Genomic DNA, 21,411 nt, shown 5'->3' with positions numbered 1-21,411 from the left:
TATACAAAAGTCATACAGAAAGGGCATGAAATGTTGCTAGTCATTTAGAGAGTCTAAATGAACCCAAATCTGCCTAGTAACTGATCCCCTCAGAGCGATGACACGGCTATATAGTGCTAATCAACGCTGAATGTAACCTTTATTTAACTCGGTAAGCCAGTTAAGAACAAATTGTTATTTACAATGATGGCCTACCCCGGCCAAACCCAGACGACGCTGGGCCAATTGTGCGTTGCCCTATGGGACTCCCAATCCCGGCCGGTTGTGATACAGCCTGGAATCGAACCAGGGTCTGTAGTGACGCTTCTAGCACTGAGATGCAGTGCCTTAGACCGCTGCACCAGTCGGGAGCCCTGTGCAACTGACTATCCCTGGTCCTCCTATCCTTCAGTTAGATGAATAGGAGAATGGTGCCTGGGCTGTTTTCTAGCTGCACCATGCTGAACATGTCTACTGTTCCCCTCAGACTCTATGGTTCCAACTCTGCTGCTGGCAGTTCCTGCAGTCACCTGGGTCTGATTTGGTAATCAGTGTCATGCCACTAAGATTTCCTCCTTCCTTATCAGCAAGGCAGCACGGAAAAGGCCTTCAACTGTCATCTTATTTAGACTAAATTTAACAGACCGCCGCTCTGAGGCAATTCAATTAAATATTCCGTATCTATAAGGAAAGTTAATCAACAAATAGATTGACTGATGGTTGGCCAAGCTATGTCTTTTGAGGCCAATTGGTCAACTTTTCCTCCTCTATTTTCCATCATATCAGTTTTGATAAATTATCCAGTTGGGTCTTATGTCCAAAAGGTGATGAAGAGGCTTACGTAAATAAATGAGTCACACTAAAACAGTCAAATCCAGTATGGTGCCTCGTTTGTGTTCATTAGGCACAAAACAAAAACAACAAAACTGTGTGGAACGGGGAGGCACTATGTGAACGTGTCAATAAGAAATGTTCATTTTGGTTTCCATTGCTATGGTATGGTATGCCCTAACAAACACGTTCCAGGTTTAGTACCACACAGACAGACAGACCACTCTGACTGCACCTGAGTGTGCCCAGCCATCTCAATGCCGGCGTCCAAGAACTCATCAAAGTCTTCGCTGAACTTCCCAGATGCGTCTGCGAGCTGGGTGCTGGAGCCGCGGGAGGCATGGACCACGTCTCCTGCTGATTGGTTCAGATCTGCTGCGGTCTGGTTCAGCTCGCTCTGGGCCTCCTGGAATGACCTGGTGGATGGAGGGAGCTACAGAGAGAGAGAAAGATAAGAGATAGAGAAAAACGGAGAGACACAACAAAGACAGCCATAGCGAATCAGTGTTTAGGTTGTGGTGCAATAAATGTAAGTTTGGTTTAAAAACATTAGATAAGTGTTTGACCTAGCGGCAGTTTTAAATCAATAAACGGGTGATTAACTCTGGGGTAATCAGTGGCTTTACATGAATGTTTTTTCAATAAAGTAACCTTTACTTAAGGAAGCGTAGAACTTACCGTTTCTCCCAGCAGTTTCTTGCTGGCCTCTCCAATGCTCCTGAGGGCCATGTCCACATCCTTCTGGCCAGGCAGGCAGTTGACACAGTTATTCAGAGAGTGGGACACAGCCTTGGCCACCTGAAGCAGAGAGAACAGGTGTGTGTGAGCACAGGTGTGTGTGTTTGTGAGCGTGCCTGCGTGTGATCATTCATGCGTGAACGGAGGTGTTTTCCACAGTAGTGATGTTGAGCTGCAATCACAATCTTAAAATGCTAATGAGCCAAGAAGCATAGCGGAGTAATTGATGTTCCTAATTTGCACTTCTGTTTCCAACAGAACATATGCCAAACCAATATGTCTGTGTCCCTGTGGGGCCTAGCAACAGAACCCGAGTCGTGCTGCTGAAAGGATTACTGAATGCACAACTAGGACTACCTGAAAAGATAAAAAGAGACACAATTGAAGCCTTTTATTTGGCAAGATTTGAAAGAGATCATCATCCAAAGAGGAATTCAAGGACTTTCATTGGACTCCATTCAAAACCAAAGAGATCTTCGACACCATGTAAAATGGGACCTATTTCTCTCTCATTTGCAAAGGAACAGAACAAACACCACAATACTATGTCCAGTCTGTCCCTTTATCTGCAGTAGCATCAATAGATGCATCATTTATTCATCTTGTGGGAAGGTTATATGGGGAGGACCAGGCATTAATAATTGATGTGTGCTTAAAGCTGTGAATCTCCTGCTACACTGTGCTTGACAGGTGACCAGTGTTATGTTCAGCTGGGCTGATTAAATGTCAACTATTATTTGTCTATGAAAAGTTAATTATTTTATTATTCACAACCAGGTACTGTAGTTGTGCCTCTCACTTGACCTTCACTGTAACACAAGCCAAGACTTTCTGAATAAAAGTGGTGATATAAAAACTCTAGTAGCCCTTTGTTGTCTAAGAGCACCAATCACAGTCCACTCCATTCAGACAGAGGACAATTATACTGAACAGATGGAAAATATGGAAGTTAGCATAGCCATATACAGCTGAAGTCGGAAGTTTACATAGGCCTTAGCCAAATACATTTAAACTCAGTTTTTCACAATTCCTGACATTTAATCCTAGTAAAAACTCCCTGTCTTAGGTCAGTTAGGATCACCACTTTATTTTAAGAATGTGAAATGTCAAAATAATAGTAGAGAGAATGATTTATTTCATCTTTTATTTCTTTCATCACATTCCCAGTGGGTCAGAAGTTTACATACAATAAATACGTATTTGGTAGCATTGCCTTTAAATTGTTTAACTTGGGTCAAACATTTCGGGTAGCCTTCCACAAGCTTCCCACAATAAGTTGGTTGAATTTTGGCCCATTCCTCCTGACAGAGCTGGTGTAACTGAGTCAGGTTTGTAGGCCTCCTTGCTCGCACACGCTTATTCAGTTCTGTCCACAAATGTTCTATAGGATTGAGGTCAGGGCTTTGTGATGGCCACTCCAATACCTTGACTTTGTTGTCCTTAAGCCATTTTGCCACAACTTTGGAAGTATGCTTGGGGTCATTGTCCACTTGGAAGACCCATTTGCGACCAAGCTTTAACTTCCTGACTGATGCTTCAGTATATCCACATAATTGTCCTCCCTCATGATGCCATCTATTTTGTGAAGTGCATCAGTCCCTCCAACAGCAAAGCACCCCCACAACATGATGCTGCCACCCCCGTGCTTCACAGTTGGGATGGTGTTCTTCGGCTTGCAAGCATCCCTCTTTTTCCTCCAAACATAATGATGGTCATTATGGCCAAACAGTTCTATTTTTGTTTCATCAGACCAGAGGACATTTCTCCAAAAAGTATGATCTTTGTCCCTATGTGCAGTTGCAAACAGTAGTCTGGCTTTTTTATGGCAATTTTGGAGCAGTGGCTTCTTCCTTGCTGAGCGGCCTTTCAGGTTATGTTGATATAGGACTCGTTTTACTGTGGATATAGATACTTTTGTACCCGTTTCCTCCAGCATCTTGACAAGGTCCTTTGCTGTTGTTCTGGGATTGATTTGCACTTTTTGCACCAAAGTACGTTCATCTCTAAGAGACAGAATGCGTCTCCTTCTTGAGCGGTATGACGGCTGCGTGGTCCCATGGTGTTTATAATTGCGTACTATTGTTTGTACAGGTGAACGTGGTACCTTCAGGCGTTTGGAAATTGCTCCCAAGGATGAACCGGAATTGTGGAGGTCTACAATTTTTTGTCTGAGGTCTTGGCTGATTTCTTTAGATTGTCCCATGATGTCAAGCAAAGAGGCACTCAGTTTCAAGGTAGGCCTTGAAATACCTCCACAGGTACACCTCCAATTGACTCAAATTATGTCAATTAGCCCATCAGAAGCTTCTAAAGCCATGAAATAATTTTCTGGAATTTTCCAAGCTGTTTAAAGGCACAGCCAACTTAGTGTATAAACTTCTGACCCACTGGAATTGCGATACAGTGAGTTAAGTGAACTAATCTGTCTGTAAACAATTGTTGGAAAAATTACTTGTGTCATGCACAAAGTAGATGTCCTAACCGACTTGTCAAAACTATAGTATGTTAACAAGAAATTTGTGGAGTGGTTGAAAACTAGTTTTAATGACTCCATCCTAAGTGTATGTAAACTTCTGACTTCAACTGTACATACACATAGCAGAGCCTTTTATAGAGATGTACAGTAGCTTCATCCCTATATGGCTCTGCACGTTATTGTATTGAAGTGCCCCACTCACCTGGGCTAGCCTCTGCTGGCTCTCTGCGTCACCGGGAGAGACCAGGGCCTGCTTGGCCTCATGGATCAGCATGGCCGAGCCTTCCATAACATCACAGGCTGAATCCAACATGGATGCCGCTGCCTGAGGGTTGGTGGTAGAGGCTGCCACGCCCCGCGCTGCCTGGGCTAGAGTCTTCAGTGCCTGGGCTGTCTCTCTGGCTGCTAACCCTGGAGGCAAATATACAAATGGTGAGTAGGGTTTGGAATGTTACAAATAAACAAGAGTTATTACAGAAGTAGCTCTCCACCGCCGCACGGCAAGCTCCCTCTCCACCGCCGCACGGCAAGCTCCCTCTCCACCGCCGCACGGCAAGCTCCCTCTCCACCGCCGCACGGCAAGCTCCCTCTCCACCGCCGCACGGCAAGCTCCCTCTCCACCGCCGCACGGCAAGCTCCCTCTCCACCGCCGCACGGCAAGCTCCCTCGCCACCGCCGCACGGCAAGCTCCCTCTCCACTGCCGCACGGCAAGCTCCCTCGGCAAGCGGTACCGATGCACCAAGTCTGGAACCAACAGGACCCCCAACAGCTTCTACTCCCAAGCCATTAGAATACTAAATAGTTAACCAAATAGCTACCCAGACTATCTGCATTGACCCTCTTTGCACTAACTCGTACCTCTGTACATCGACTCGGTACTTGTACCTGTGTATAATGCCAAGTTGTCATTACTCATTATGTATTTATTCCCTGTGTTCTTATTTTTTTCTAAATGTTTCTCTCTGCATTGTTGGGAAGGGTCCATAAGTAAACATTTCCCTGTCAGTCTACACCTGTTGTTAACCAAGCATGTGACAAATAAACAAATGCATTAAATGAAAAGGACTGCTTGCATTCAGATGTGTCAAACATCCAAATACATTCAGAAGATTGAATTAAGCCTTAATAAATGCATGTTATGACCTTCGATATCCATAGCCCTCATGTTGACAGTGTGCTATACCAGGTAGCGAGAGCCTCTGGTTTAGTTTCATAAGGTCTAAACTGCTGACTGCCTCAACAAGGGAATGCAACATTTCAGCTTCAACACAACACATTGGGGAGGAATCTAGTAAATTGAATCAGCTTGCATTACCCCATTCATCTAGACAAGATTACTGAAGGAATGTCACATCTATTCAAGTAGGGGAAAGATTTCTTCTGCTTTAGTCTTTGTGCTACTTTTCAGAGAGTAAAGGCTGAATCTAATCTACTATTGACCTTGAAGCATCAAAATATGTTGACGCTTTCAGTAGTAACAGTAAAATCTGTAGTCAAAAGTGAAATATACCATTATAGACACATCCTGGTGGTGCTATGGAGTTTGTTATTTAGCGGTATTGCTGTCATTAGAATGGGAGTCTCAGGGCAGTAGTACAGTACCTGTGTAGTGTTCATTGCCCTGTGCAGCACAGGTGAGCAGCTGAGCCATGGAGGATCCCACAGACTTGGAGGTGCTGCCCAGGTCCTGAGCACACTTCTCCAACTGCAGAGAGAACAGCACAGTACATCAGACACCCAGACAAACAGACTCAGCAATGGATGAAAGAGTAAGCACTAGAAGTAATGAGAGACGTTGATTAATTCAATTAATCAGATTTTCCTGACCGATTCTCCAGGTAGTGGTTTCAGCTGCATGTCTATGGCAGCCATCTTGGCATCTTGGAGCTCAGTCTTCAGAGTTTGGACGGCTGTGAGAGCTGAGTGGATCTCCATGGGGCCGCAGGCTTCGTGGGCCTAAAAAGCACAGGGAGAGAGCAGACCATTGAATTAGTCATTCTAGACTGACAGTTTTTAACCCATCTGAGCTGGTATTTAGTGCCATAGTCTATCAGAAGCTGGCTAGTCCTAACAGGGGATAGGTACCCTCACAAAGTGACAGAGGTGAGAGATGGGTATGACTTAAGTGTGCGTGTGTGTGTGTGTGTGTGTGTGTGTGTGTATGTACCTTCTGTGCAGCGGTTCTGAGCTCTGCCAGGCTGGTAGCCAGGTTCTTGGCACACTGACCCAGCTGCATAGCTGCGGCCTGGTCCATCACCGTGGGAACAGACGACTTTGCTGATGTCACCATCTTACTGCCAGGCTGTCATGAGAGAAGCAGGAAATGTCAAATTCATCCCAAGAAGATGTTTTGTACCAGAGAATAGATGTCTTTATTTGAATCTATTATAACTACAAAACCCAGCCTTGCCCAAGTATTAGACATCATCAATAATATAGCGTTAGAAGCTTTCAAGCACACACACACACACAGACACATCAGCACTGTACAATATATTGAGATCCCTTCATTCAATATGTGGGTTAGGGTTAGGGTTAGATTAGAAGCCAGACTGGCACTGGGGGTGTACCGGTAGGAAGTTCTGGCTGGTGATGATGAGGGCTAGCTGGGTAGTGAGGTCTTCAGGCTGGGCCTGGCTGCCCCTTACCCCCTGGACCAGCCGGGGAATGTGGTCTGCCATGGCCTAGTGAGCCGCACACATACATAAACAGTCAACACACATACAGTATTCAACCACAGTTTCTATATAGCTGTAGCACCATTATAGCTGTATAACTACAGTAGGCATACAAATTGTTCAATGCAAGCAACTGGCAATGTCCCCTGGCATTAAGAGACTTATCCCCAGTACCTTGCAGCTCTGCACCAATTGCTGGTGAGCGGCGGTGTTCTTGTTGGAGGCTGCTGCATTCTGGGAGGCAGCGATGGTCTGGGTGGCTGCAGCTGCAGCTTGCTTGGCGGCATTCTGTTGGAATGTCACACACGTTAGGCATGTTTAGAATCACTGCCTCAACGAATCAAAACACACACAAGATGCCTCTCAAATGGCACCCCATTCCCTTTGTAGAGCATATATTTTGACCAGGAGGCCCATGGTCAAAAGAAGCGTACTAAAGGGAATAGAGTGCCATTTGGGAGGCAGACAGTCTCCGTTTAGAGCCAGGGTTCCTCAGGTCAGAGATCAAATATTTGTCGTGCCATCTTTAATGTCGGGCAGTAGGGTTTAAACAATCTCCTGATTTGGTATTTTATTAGGATCCCCATTAGCTGTTGTGAGAGCCTGTGGTCCACTCAAAACATGAACAATACAGAACATTAACAGACAAGAACAGCTCAAAAACAAAACTTAATCAATCTAAAAAAGGCACACGTAGCCTCCATATCAATACATACACGCACAAACTATCTCGGTCAAGTAGGGAAGGTGTTGCTTTATCTGTTTTTTGAAACCAGGTTTGCTGTTCATTTGAGCAGTATGATGGAACGCAGTTCCATGCAACAATGGCTCTATATAATACTGTACGCTTTCTTGAATCGGTTCTGGATTTGGGGACTGTGAAAAGACCCATGGTGGCATGTCTGGTGGGGTAAGGGTGTGTGTCAGAGCTCTGTGTGAGTTGACTATGCAAACAATTTGGGATTTTCAACACAATGTTTCTTATAAAAAGAAGTGATGCAGTCAGTCTCTCCTCAACTCTTAGCCAAGAGAGACTGACATGCAAAGTATTTATATCATCCTTCTGATTACAATAAAAAGCAAGGTGTGCCACTCTGCTGTTCTGGGCCAGCTGCAGCTTATCTAGGTCTTTTCTTGCAGCACTCGACCACACAATAATCAAGGTAAGACAAAACTAAAGCCTGCAGAACTTGCTTTTTGGAGTGTGGTGTCCAAAAAAGCAGAGCATCTCTTTATTACGGACAGATGTCTCCCCATTTTTACAACCATTGAATCTATATGTTTTGACCATGACAGTTTACAATCTAAGGTAACACCAAGTAATTTAGTCTACTCAACTTGTTAAACAACCACACCATTCATTACCAGATTCAGCTGATGTCTTGAACTTAGGGAATGATTTGTACCAAATACAATGCTCTTAGCTTTAGGACCAGTTTATTACTAGCCACCGATTATAAAACAGACTGCAACTCTTTAAGGGTTTCAGTGACTTAATTAGCTGTGGTTGCTGATGCGTTTATGGTTGAAGCATCAGCATACATGGACAAACATACTTTGTTTAATGCCAGTGGCAGGTCATTGGTAAAAATATAATAGAGGGCCTAGAGAGCTGCCCTGCGGAACACCACACTTTACATGTTTGACAGAGAAGCTTCCATTAAATAAAACCCTTTGAATTCTATTAGATAGATGGCTCTGAATCCACGATATGGCAGAGGTTGAAAAGCCATAACACATAAGTTCTCTCAGCAACAGGTTATGGTCAATACTATCAAAGGCTGCACTGAAATCAAACAGTACCGCTCCCACAATCTTCTTATAAAACAATCAGTCATTTGTGTCAGTGCAGTACATGATGAGTGCCCATCTCTATAAGCATGCTGAAAGTCTGTTGTTAATTTGTTTATAGAGAAATAGCATTGTATTTGGTCAAACCATTTTTTCCAACAGTTTGCTAAGATCTGGCAGCAAGCTGATAGGTCTGCTGTTGGAACCAGTAGAGGCCGCTTCATGTGATCGATACATGGACAATCTTGTTTAGGGCTGTGGCGGTCACGAAATTTCGTCAGCCGGTGATTGTCAAGCAAATAACTGCCGGTCTCACGGTAATTGACCGTTAATTAACAAACACATTTAGCATTTCCTGGCTTCCACACATAGGCTACAAGCCATTTTAAAAAGTCTAATAAATCCATGTAATATAGCCTACCCCTTCACAATAAATCCATTATTTATTTTAGACAGGTCTAAAGAAGCATAATATGAAGAAAATGTAGTCTATTTCAGAAGAAAAGAACAGCATGCTCGGAGTTGTCCTTATGTTAGGTCCTGATGTGGCTATGCCAAATGGCTGTGGGCTACACTACTTAATTTAGCAGATAAGATTTGCTTATAAATCCATGGCATTATTTTATAGTATTAAGAACACAATTGAACAAAGCTGAATAAAATATTAATATTTTCTCCAAAACGATGAGGGAATGCGCACCTGCGCACACACACTATTCTGTGTTGAGCGGTTAACAAAGAAATAGGTACTCCTATATGCATAATTTAGATTTATTAATGTAACTTTAGTTGTTCTACAAACGTTGGGCTATATGTTTTGATTGTTAATACATTGTAAGGCTGCATGATGAGACTAATGATGATTTGAAAAAATCTCGAAAGGCATGAGCTCGGCTTTGTTTTTGCACAGGCTGAACACACACCAATAGTCTCTCATTCACAATTTGACAAGCACTTGATAATGCCTCGAATTTCACAGTGGCATCCCCTTTGTGGCCGTAATGCACCCTAAAAGAATCCATGCCTTTTGCAGTGCTGCGTTGTGCCCTTCTCCCTGAGTGTGCAACGCAATCTCTCACTCACATGGCTCTCTGTCATATCCAATTCCGAGGTGCATATTAAAGATATTGAAAGAACTGTCCACATTTACTTTTCGTCAGCCAACAAGATGAGCAGGCCTAACGATCAGCAAAAGCACTAGCCTATATCAATCTACTATCTCCCATAGTACAAAAGTCGACCTATTCTATTCTTTGAGAGAAATAAATATTCCATGAATCAGTCAGTGTGTGTAAGTGAATCTGTGTGTGCTGTGGGGTTGAGCTACAAACCCACAGGCTCTGCTCTCTCATCCCTTCCAGGGTTTTGGGAGGGAGGGTGGACAACGAGACTGTCACAGCAGATGTAAGTAATGTCCCCACGCACTCTGGCAGCTTTCATGGCCAAGATAAGTTCTTTCCTCTTCTGGTGCACAGCTTCAGGATAGTCCTCGTTGAGGAAGGTACACGTTCCTCTCAAGTTCTTGGCTCTTTCCAGAACAGCTACTTTGTCCTTTTTTATTACATTTTTTTATTTCACCTTTATTTAACCAGGTAGGCCAGTTGAGAACAAGTTCTCATTTACAACTGCGACGTGGCCAAGATAGAGCAAAGCAGTGCGACACAAACACAGAGTTACATATGGGATAAATAAACGTACAGTCAATAACACAATAGAAAAGTCTATATACAGTGTGTGCAAATGTAGTAAGATTAGGGAGGTAAGGCAATAAACCTCAAGAACTTGACCACTACGGGCCTGTCACCTGGGCCGGTGTTGGGTTTTCCAGTTCTGTGGGCGCGCTCCACCTCAATCTTCTTGTGGTCCATCTTCAGTTTCTCCGAGATCATTTCCCTCACTTTGTCCTCAGACTCTACCAGGTCTCATGTGGCAATTCTGCAATTACGTCTACAACCATGATGTTCTGCCTTGATTGTCCCTCAAGATCATTTGTTCACCGTCAATGTTATCATGGAATCACACACAGAACTGATGTCCTCTCTCAATGACTTACAGATTGCTGTCATCTTGCCTTTCTCTTGTTTAAACTCATCAAGCTGAGCCTGGGAGAACTGCAAACTGTTCTACAGGTCCTGGACCTCTCTGGTCAGGTCATCCATTCTTTTATTAGTTGAGTCCACCAGTACTTGGACAAAACACTACAAGCCATTTTCTTGTTGTTGAAACAACTGCATGTAGAATTTTTTTGTTGTTCACTCACCTGTGACAGAGAGACACCATTGTCCTCAACAGTACTCCTGCCGGCTTTGGTCTTTGTCATGGTACCTAGCCACCTAGGTCACGCTGTTACTCCTCGCAGTTCCAGACAGAGCAGGTCGCAGGGAAGATTGTTGTTTTCAAATCAGCAGGGATCTTGACAGCCACAAGCCCGGGACAATCTGTGATCCCAGCCACGGGCTACGTTCAAGCCCTCAAGAAAACCACGCAAGCTTGATAGGCAGCTAGCAAGCAGCTACACCAAATAGCTCCTCAGAACCGGTCTTGGTCGGCAGGATTACTGGACAGAGAGTAGCAGACCCAGCAACTGATGCCAACTGCGTCTCGGGATCCAAACTCAAAAGGTAGCTAGACACTAAGAAAATTTTTAACACACTTTCAAAACACCAGACTTTCCAAAACAACAAACCGAGCTCTCCCTCATTCCGCGTTCAACAGTCATATGTAAAATGCTCCTTTTACATTTCAGTGGCTAGTAGGATGACAATCGAAGAATGATACTGGATGGTCTCTACTTTCATATGAAGGAAAACCTACAAGGACTTCTCAGAATGTAAACAGGAAGGGAAAGGAAGTTTCTATAACAGTTGAATGTACACAGAGTACACTGTAGCTCTCCAAACACACTCAGTAATGTCCTGTACTGTATATAACTGTTCTTGCATGGTTTACATCAACAGTTGGAAATAATAGCTCTGGTAATGTAATCACCTCTGCACGTTAACCTAAAGCCCCAAATAATACAGCAAATAAAAAATACTATCTCTAGACTTTCACTCAAAGCCTGGTGTTTTCCATGTGATTGACAATGTGGTGTGTATGTAGAGCAAGAGCTATGATGAGGAGAAGCAAGTTGAAGTGCCTGCTTACTCAGCCCCAGAGTCATATACAGAGTTTAGCAAACTCATTAATGGGACGCCATCTTAGCACCAAACTCGCGGAGCCACCCATAGGTATACTGTACATATATGGCTCTGCCCAGCCTAGCCCCATCCAACTGACCTCTAGCCTGTTAATGAGCTTCTTCTTGATGGCGTTCTGAGCTGCAGCGTTGGTGGCCACGCGTAACCCCTCAGCTGCCTCCCTCAGTCTCTGCTGCCGGTCCTCGTTCTCTGGGTATGCCGCTGCGCCCTGTTACACACACACACACACACCCCCAGAGACAGACACACACACAGAGACAAAGGAAGACACCTCATCCATCATTAAACTGGAGCAGATGGAGATGCATCCAGGGAAAGTGCTAGAGTCCAACTGTAATCATGTCCGTTTGTAATGACAGCAGCTCTTCTTTGTTTATCTATCAACATCTTGTTGATGAGGAAACGTCAAGATTCCTTTTCATTACCACCTCCTCTGGCTCCAGCTCTCTTTACCCCTCTCTTTCTCTCCAGCTGTCTCTGATTGTACGTGACTGGGTTCAGTTCACACAAACCAATATCCCTAAGAGCCTCTGTGCGTCCTATTGTTGAGGGAATGAAGAGAATCTAGAGCCTAAGCCTCTATGCCATTTAGTTAATTAAGCAGCCAGGCGCTTCACCTCACCTGCTGCTGAATGTAACCCTCTACAGAACATTACAGCAGCCATCTTATATCTCACTAATACACACACACTAAAAACATACCACCCACAGCCCCAAGGTGATGTTTACAGTAAGCCCAGACTAATGTTTTGAGACATTACAATACTAATTCCTCAAGAGTAGAGAGGAATAATGTGATTGACTGTTGAAATGCAAAACAGTTTTTTCATAACAGTGTGTCATGTTAGCCAGCCTAGGCTATTATTGATACTATTCGCTGCTTCCTGTACGCCAGGTTAACTGTCACTTATGTGTGATCGGAAATTGTCACTGAAGGGAAAACCAATCGTATTCTAATAATAAAAGGGATTGGAAATGAAACACAGAGTACTGTCCAAAATTAAACCACATGCTTAGGTCCAGATTTCTCAGCACACAGCTTTGAGAGAAAGCCAAACGAAGAGCTGCCATCTTCTGTGGACTCCCCACTACTGACACAATCCTTTCTCCATGCCTCAGCAAAACATTCTCTACCCTCAATCAATCAATTATATGATGCTTATATTAGCATATATATTTTTTGTGCATATCCCCCCCCTCCGAGACCCTCTGAAAGTGGGGTTACAGCCAGGGATCAGCCAATGTTGACGGCAACCCTGGAGCAATTAGGGTTAAGTACCTTGCTCAAGGGCAGATTGACAGATGTTTCACCTTCTGGTTACCTGCCCAACGCTCTAACTGCTAGGCTACCTGCAACTAGGGGTAGTGTTGAATACAGTCCCCTTTCTGACAGTTACCAAGGAAACAGTGGCTGGGTAAATCCTTCATTGACAGTGATAAAGATAGCTGCTATAATGTGATTAATGTGGAATCAAAAGCATCCAACCAGCTGTAAGATATGGCCCCATTTAGCCTTCATGATGGCAGGGACATTAATACTTGTCTGTAAGGCTGAGGAGCAGATGAAGAATCAAATGGACTGCCTGAATAAAAGTAGACTGATATTTAACTAGACAACCAGGAAGCACCCAAATAGCATTGTGGAAAACGCTCTGGTTTGAATGAATGTATTTAAATACAATACAACCCCATTTGTAAATAAGAATTAGTTCTTTACTGACTTGCCTAGTTAAATAAAGGTTAAATAAAAATTAAATAAAAACAATACACTGGCAGCTCTGCGAATTACAACCTGTAGTTTTTCACTGGAAAGGGCCATTTTTAGAGAAAGTATGACATAGAAAGGGGTTAGACTAGCCAAATTCTTTCAGACCCCATAGCGATGCCTGTCCTCCAGTCAGTGAGAACCGCTCAGTCTCTTGGTCTCTGGGTGGTGTTTAAATAGGAAGGCCACCATAGTCACAGCGGTACAATCAGTGATACCTCAGAGGTCACTGGTGGTTCATTAGTGATGAGGTCACTTCATGGGAACATGGTGATCTGAGGGACAACACGGGACATCCTGCTGCAGCCATACACTGCTCTGATAGACATTCTGGGATTCAAAAACAGACATCTCTCTCTAGGGACTCCAGCCGGGTCCTCTTTTCCCCAGCACATCCAGGCAGACAACGAAAAGGTCACCTTGTGTGTACAGGATGGGGAAAACAACGGACAGGACAGATCATCGGTTCTTAGAAGGGAGTTTGAGGAATTTCACTGCTCTAGTTGTGTAGAGGACGAATCGGTAATATACTACTTTAGTACAACCTACTTTACTAACCTTCCGTTTGGACAACTCCTCTAGTACATACATAATGGAGAATCTATGCTTTAACCCAGGGGAGTCAAACTCATTCCACGGAGGGCCTAATGTGTGCAGGTTTTTAGTGTTTCCATTCAATTAAGACCGCCCTTGCCGTCTCCGCCTGGCCGGTTCCCCTCTCTCCAATGGGATTCTCTGCCTCAAACCCTATTACAGGGGCTGAGTCACTGGCTTACTGGTGCTCTTCCATGCCATCCCTAGGAGGGGTGCGTCACTTGAGTGGGTTGAGTCACTGACGTGATCTTCCTGTCTGGGTTGGCGCCCCCCCTTGGGTTGTGCCGTGGGGGAGATCTTCGTGGGCTATACTCTGCCTTGTCTCAGGATGGTAAGTTGGTGGTTGAAGATATCCCTCTAGTGGTGTGGGGGCTGTGCTTTGGCAAAGTGGGTGGGGTTATATCCTGCCTGTTTGGCCCTGTCCGGGGATCGTCGGACGGGGCCACAGTGTCTCCCGACCCCTCCCGTCTCAGCCTCCAGTATTTATTATGCTGCAGTCGTTTATGTGTCGGGGGGCTAGGGTCAGTCTGTTATATCTGGAGTATTTCTCTTGTCTTATCCGGTGTCCTGTGTGAATTTAAGTATGCTCTCTCCAATTCTCCCTCTCTTTCGGAGGACCTGAGCCCTAGGACCATGCCTCAGGACTACCTGGCTGGATGACTCCTTGCTATCTCCAGTCCACCTGGTTGTGCTGCTGCTCCAGTTTCAACTGTTCTGCCTGCGGCTACGGAACCCTGACCTGTTCATCGGATGTGCTACCTGTCCCAGACCTGCTGTTTTCAACTCTCTAGAGACAGCAGGAGCGGTAGAGATACTCTGAATGATCAGCTATGAAAAGCAAACTGACATTTACTCCTGAGGTGCTGACCTGTTGCACCCTCTACAACCACTGATTATTATTATTATTATTTGACCCTGCTGGTCATCTATGAACATCTTGGCCATGTTCTGTTATAATCTCCACCGGGCACAGCCAGAAGAGGACTGGCCACCCCTCACAGCCTGGTTCCTCTCTAGTTTTCTTCCAAGGTTCTGGCCTTTCTAGGGAGTTTTTCCAAGCCACCGTGCTTCTACACCTGCATTGCTTTCTGTTTGGGGTTTTAGGCTGGGTTTCTGTACAGCACTTTGTGACATCAGCTGATGTAAGAAGGGCTTTATAAATAAATTTGATTGATTGATAGACAACCAGGTGAGGGGAGTTATTTACTAATCAGTGACCTTAATTCCTCAATCAAGTACAAGGGTGGAGTGAAAATCAGCAGATACTGGGCCTCTGTGGAAGGAGTTTGACGTCACTAAACCCTTTTTACTAAATAAATGAAAAGAGGTCTCTGCACACTTGATCAGATGCAAGTTTCAGTGCTTAATGTGCTACGCTTTTAATGAACAACGTCCTTCATCAGACCGGTTCTGACAAAGGTTGTTGTTGACCGAAAGCTTAGCACAGTAAGTAAGACATTATTACGTACTGTACCTTAGCAGCCTCCACCATCCTGGCTGTGGCATCTGCCAGTAGTTTAGCTGCAGCAAGTAGCTTCTTAGAGTTGTCAACATCCACTTCCACCTCAGCATCTGACCGCATGGCATTCACTAGGTCAGAGGTGGCCTGAGCTAGGACCCTGGCCTGACGAACCATCTCTCCTGAGAGGGGGAGACAGAGGAGAGAAAGAGGGGGATGGTTAGAAGTAGAGGGGGTGGAGACGTGTGTGTGCGAGAGAGAGAGCCAGCGAGCGAGAGAGAGAGAGCCAGCGAGCGAGAGAGCCAGCGAGCCAGCGAGAGAGAGAGCCAGCGAGCGAGCGAGAGAGAGAGCCAGCGAGCGAGCGAGAGAAGAGCCAGCGAGCGAGCGAGAGAGCCAGCGAGCGAGCGAGAGAGCCAGCGAGCGAGAGAGAGAGCCAGCGAGCGAGAGAGCGAGCCAGCGAGCGAGAGAGCGAGAGAGCCAGCGAGCGAGAGAGCCAGCGAGCGAGAGAGCCAGCGAGCGAGAGAGCCAGCGAGCGAGAGAGAGAACCAGACAAAGTTAGGCTACTGTATGACTAAATCCTGCTAGTCCAAGGAGACGAGAGATGGGTAGTTATTCTCTCTATTAAAGAACACATGGATTTAAACTGCAGGCATCTGGCAGCCAGCATCGAGAACTCAAGCCAATCTGCCAACACTCCCCTGGGAGAGAGAATGAGTCTTTTTCCAATCCATTTTTATACACAACTAACTGAGGCTGATGGCAGGTGTGACTTGAACCCACATATTTGCTGTTGGCTGAAAGCCAGCATTCTTCAACTGGTTGGCCACAGTACAGTACAGAATGAGGTTATTTAGAGTAGCTGGCAGACACTTTCTATACACCAAGAGGCTTTAAATCTAAATATCAACAAACATTCATCAATTTAAACAATTAAATCAAGTTTTATTGGCATTTAATTTAATTTCACTGTTCTATTTAGCGACTTCATCACTACCACTACTAGGGAATCCCCTTCCCTCCTCTCCTCACCTGCGTCTCCCATGGAGCTGAAGATGCTCTCTGTTACAGTCATGATGGTGTCAGTGGCCTGGTCGTAGCGACCAATGGGCTCGCCGTGGGAGGCGTAGTGGCATACGTGCTCCAGCAGGTCCCCCAGGGCCTGACCGACAACGCTGGCTGCAGCACTCACCTGCAGGATGTGTCTCAATTCAGTTTCAATTCAACTTTCAGTCAATTCAGGAAGTACACTGACAAACCCATTTCAATGTTCCTCAATGCTTCTATATGAGAAAATTGTACTGAAATTGAGATGGAGTTGACCCCAACTCCGCTCACCTGCTTCAGCATCTCCCCGTCGACTGTGGCAGACAGACAGGCCTGGACACAGCCCTCCACTGAGCGGTCCACCAGCTTCCCTGCCTCAATCAGCTGCTCCTGGCACACTGGGGAGCTGATGGTGGGACTCACCACCTGCAGGGAGAGATGGAGAAAGTGAGCATGTGAGAGAGGGAGAGGAAGAGCGAGATCAGCTGCTCCTGGAACACCAGAGCACTGAAAGTGAGAGTCACCACCTGGAGAAGAAGGGATGATGGAGAAAAATGAGTGAATGTGTTGAAAGAGAAACAAAAGAGGAAAAAAGATGAAGCAAACAAATCATGTCAGATCAAAAACACTTCCGTTGAACATCTACGTGTATATTATTGAAGTTAGTGTATTTACTTTACCTGGGGTTATTGAAGAGGAAGAAACATAGCTACTGTTGAATTATCCACCGTAGCACTGCCACAAACCTTTTACCTTCTCACATCATTCTCATCATGATGAAATGTCAGTGGGAGTGTGTGAAAGGTCTACAGGGTTGTACCTTGGCACAAGCGACCAGCTGGGAGGTGGAGAGGGCACACTGCGTGGCAGCAGCGATGACTCTGTTCTGTAGGACCGTGTCGTCTGCCACCTGGGCCACGTTCTTAGCCTTCAGCACCATCATGGCTGCCGCGTTGGCCACAGCCTTGGCCAGGTTCATCAGCACCTCCTGAAATTGTCATCACCATTATTCATGTCCATCCCGCTGAATAAATTCTAATAAGCAAAGGTTACGCTTGAAACTCAGATTGGGTGAAACTGCAGAAAAACCCTTCTAAATGTGCTGAGTCTGAATCGCATGTGAAAGGTTGTAATGAGAAAAAGTGAAAATAGACAGACTCTTACCTGGAACCTCTCGTCTGACTCGTTCTCTCCCATCTGAAGCAGCAGGTCCCCACTGGCCTGGCCTATACTGCCTGCTGCACTCAGCACTGTCTGACGGGGCTGAGGGAACAGGAAGTCAGAGTACAGCTATGGCACAAGGGTTAGCCCCCGTGGGGTCTACGGTAGGTAGACCTAAATTACAGCTGTCTCAGCATCTACGCTTAGCCCCAGAAGGTCGACACACCAGACTAGCTTAGATGAGCTACTGTATTTCTGAATCCACATAAGGGTATTTTCATATTGTCAAGACAGAATCTCCCAAAAACATTATTATCCCAACTGGGCTTGAAGAGAACATTGTGAGCGTAGTGAACTGGGCCTGCAGGTGCAGTTCTATGTGAAATCCATTATTCAACATGGCAGTGATGAATCATTCACAACAGAATTATCCTCACCAGGCTTTGTTTTGTTCAACGTCAACAAAACACACTGTAGCAAAGGAAGGGTGAATAGTTCAAATGGCCATATTTTGTTATGGTTCTGCCTGGCTGTCGGTCTCTGGCCGCCTGTCTCTGTTCAGACATGAGGGCAGGAATACAATAGACAGCCAACACATGACACACACACACTCCCTAAAAATGGGAAATATTAATCAAATTAAGCCTTGTAACTGGGAGGAGTGCCACCATATGAATACAGTAGGAGCTCAGTTGGTATTATTGAGGCCAGTGGTGCATTAGTGATAAGTACAGTATAAACACTTCCAATCAGAGGTCAAACCTAACACACTCTACAGCCTTCTGTTACCCTCAGACAATACAACTGGGAAAAGATAAACTGTGATCTTTGTTCTGTTAATAAAGAGAATATAAAATGCCTTATATCAGGGACAATGGAACTTAATGAGGTCCAAGTAAGTCTATAACATTGAATCATGTGTAGAAGCTAGCTCATGTGCTCTTCAGATACCACAGGTGTTGGGTTAAAGCATTGTTGGTATAGAACTCTGGCCACGGAAAGCCGCAGTAGGCCAATCTGCAGGCTTTTGTTTCAAGTGTGCTTGCTTTGCACTAAGCTGGGGAAAAAGCCTGTAAACACTCGAGGCTCTCCTGGACCAGAGTTGAGGCATCCGCCAGCCCTGTCTCACCTCTCCGGAGGCAGGCTCCACAGCCTTGAGCAGGTCAGAGACGGCCCCAGCAAGGTTCCTAGCGGCACCCATAAGGTCATTGCTCCCGCCCGTGTCATCCTCTATAAGAGCAGCCAGTAGCTTCACACCCTTAGACATCTCTGTCAGGTTGGAGGAGATGGTGGTGATGGCACAGCCCACTGCAGTGTAGTCTGTGTCTGTCGGGTCACCTATAAGAGGGAGGGAGGAAGGAGGGCAGGGGAAGAGAGAGAGAGAGAGCAGAGAGAGACAGAGGGAATAGAGTACAGTAAGCGAAAGTGAAAAAGAGTGGGTATGGAAAGAGGCAGAGAGGATAGAGAAGGAGAATGAAAAAGAGAGATAGAGAGATAAAGAGAGCCAAGTTAACCATCTCAAGCCCTTCTGGCCTGTCCTCTGGGTACCTAACAGGGTGCAGTACAGTGAACCAGTATGTCACAATAAACATGTACCCATGTTACACTCAGCCAGTCAATTCAGCATGTCACATTAGATTATTCTGTTTAGACATGAGACTGCTGGTGGAAATGACCAGCCGTTTAGATTAAAGGGGAAAAGGGTCAGGGACTGTATTAAGCATCTCAGAGCGCTGGTCCAGGATCAGGACCCCGGGCCATGTCATCTTATTCACTATACGATGGCCTTAAAGGCCAAACTGATCCTATATCAGCACTCTTCTCTGATTGCTACTGGACAACAGAGCAGGGAAGTCCCCTTATATTGAAACAGGGTTGAAGCACCGACTGTCCCTTGGCTGGTTCAGCATGGCACCAAACCAATGATATGAACAATACTGCCAGCTCGCTTGGCCCACTAGTGCACATTATAATGGATAACAGTTCACCATTACTGTAGATTTACACGTAATGTAAACCAGATTGTTAACTTGAAAAATGTCAAGTGCGAATCATTTAAAACCACAAGACGTAAAAACGAAGAAAAAAAACCGCTTGTAAAAATGTAAGCTCAAAACCTTTTTACTGTCACTTCAACAGCACTGGAATATTCAGCTCTTCCATTGAACAGCATGTCATTTCCTGAGTCATCCCAAAGCCACGTACCAGCGGTGAGGTTGACCACAGAAGCTGTTCCTGCGGTGATGGCGTCCACCTGGGAGTGGATCTCATGTTTGGACTCATCCACCTTGTTCTGGATCCACACCTTGGATGCCTGGAGGAGAGAGATGGTACTGGTTCAGCAGAATTATTACATGAAGGTGGTACTTGGCAGATAAAAGCTGAATTGCAGAACAAGTAAATAAGAACAATTAAACATCAGAAAGTCAGGATGGGAGTTGAAGGATGAATGGTGACCTAGGAGCTGAAGCAGGGAGAATGGCATTGAGGAAAGAGCACTAGGGTGAGCACTAGAGTGAGGATAGATGAAGTTTCATTTATTTTAAGTAGTGTTATGTACATACATTAAACATGCCATTAAGCATAAAAATCAAACGTCAGAAAATTACGATATAAAATGTAAAGATTTGGATCAGAAGCTTTAACAGTATTAACAACTTAATTATAAGTTAATAGGGCATGAAATTAGCTGAGTGCTGAGTGTGCTTGTCCGTGTCTGACGGTCAGTATGCTGTTGTATGTCCCTCTCACCATGTACTGTCCCAGTGGAGACAAGTGTGTGTGTGTGTGTGTGTGTGTGTGTGTGTGTGTGTGTCCACACCATGTCCTGTCCCAGTGGAGACAAGTGTGTGTGTGTGTGTGTGTGTGTGTGTCCACACCATGTCCTGTCCCAGTGGAGACAAGTGTGTGTGTGTGTGTGTGTGTCCACACCATGTCCTGTCCCAGTGGAGACAAGTGTGTGTGTGTGTGTGTGTCCACACCATGTCCTGTCCCAGAGGAGGCAGGTTGTCCACCTCTCCCAGATCAGCCTGTGCCTGCTGTACTGCCTGCATACTGGTGTTGATGGTCCCCATCAGGGCCTGCTGGGCCGAGCTCTGGAGAGAATAAACACACAGACATGATCAATATCTACTAAACACGTATAGAGATATATATGAGAGAGAGAGAGAGAGAGAGAGAGAGAGAGAGAGAGAGAGAGAGAGAGAGAGAGAGAGAGAGAGAGAGAGAGAGAGAGAGAGAGAGAGAGATATATATAAAAAGAGGATGTGAGAGAGAGAGAGAGGAGAGAGAGAGAGGTGGAGAGAGAAACAGGTGGAGAGAGAAACAGAAAGAAGAGGGGGAGAAAGTGTGTGAGAGAACGTGTAACATTGCATTCCTGCTCTCACCAGTGGTGGCATGTGTCCTCGGTGCATCTGTCCCATGATGACCTGTTGCTGTGCAGAAGGCATGGTGCCCATGCTGAGAGACTCTGTTCCTATAGAGCCAGACCTGATCACCCCTGGTAGAGCCACAGAGCCATGCTCCACACGACCCACAAGGTTAAACTGCTGCTGTAGGATCGTCGACCTGGAAACACACAAATAAACAGACAAATTCAACATGAATTAACTATGGTCTCTGCATGATTTTCTAAAAAACGCATCTGTGATACTTAATATTCATCACGGAATTATCGATTGCATTTCAGGTGACA

At 45.3% G+C, this 21,411-nt stretch overlaps 1 protein-coding gene across 4 annotated transcripts in view; it reads right to left on the bottom strand.

Moving 5' to 3' along the window:
* LOC106587616 (talin-2) overlaps nucleotides 1-21,411 on the bottom strand; it is a 130,352-nt gene that overhangs the window by 34,656 nt on the left and 74,285 nt on the right. For all 4 annotated transcript variants that reach the window (XM_045709031.1, XM_045709029.1, XM_045709028.1 and 1 more), the window contains 18 exons: nucleotides 21,104-21,284; nucleotides 20,699-20,812; nucleotides 19,923-20,031; nucleotides 18,847-19,055; nucleotides 17,721-17,819; nucleotides 17,377-17,544; nucleotides 16,848-16,982; nucleotides 16,542-16,701; nucleotides 15,528-15,694; nucleotides 11,774-11,902; nucleotides 6,878-6,991; nucleotides 6,596-6,709; nucleotides 6,193-6,327; nucleotides 5,853-5,981; nucleotides 5,628-5,730; nucleotides 4,227-4,435; nucleotides 1,489-1,608; nucleotides 1,046-1,243 (listed from right to left, as the gene is read on the bottom strand). In XM_045709031.1, coding sequence (XP_045564987.1) covers nucleotides 1,046-1,243; nucleotides 1,489-1,608; nucleotides 4,227-4,435; nucleotides 5,628-5,730; nucleotides 5,853-5,981; nucleotides 6,193-6,327; nucleotides 6,596-6,709; nucleotides 6,878-6,991; nucleotides 11,774-11,902; nucleotides 15,528-15,694; nucleotides 16,542-16,701; nucleotides 16,848-16,982; nucleotides 17,377-17,544; nucleotides 17,721-17,819; nucleotides 18,847-19,055; nucleotides 19,923-20,031; nucleotides 20,699-20,812; nucleotides 21,104-21,284 — 2,593 coding nt within the window. The remainder of the gene's footprint in view (nucleotides 1-1,045; nucleotides 1,244-1,488; nucleotides 1,609-4,226; nucleotides 4,436-5,627; nucleotides 5,731-5,852; nucleotides 5,982-6,192; nucleotides 6,328-6,595; nucleotides 6,710-6,877; nucleotides 6,992-11,773; nucleotides 11,903-15,527; nucleotides 15,695-16,541; nucleotides 16,702-16,847; nucleotides 16,983-17,376; nucleotides 17,545-17,720; nucleotides 17,820-18,846; nucleotides 19,056-19,922; nucleotides 20,032-20,698; nucleotides 20,813-21,103; nucleotides 21,285-21,411) is intronic.

Source organism: Salmo salar, chromosome ssa26, assembly GCF_905237065.1.
Source record: "Salmo salar chromosome ssa26, Ssal_v3.1, whole genome shotgun sequence".
NCBI lineage: Eukaryota > Metazoa > Chordata > Actinopteri > Salmoniformes > Salmonidae > Salmo > Salmo salar.
The sequence above is the reverse complement of the archived record's forward strand: the minus strand, read 5'-3'. Positions and strand labels throughout refer to the sequence as shown.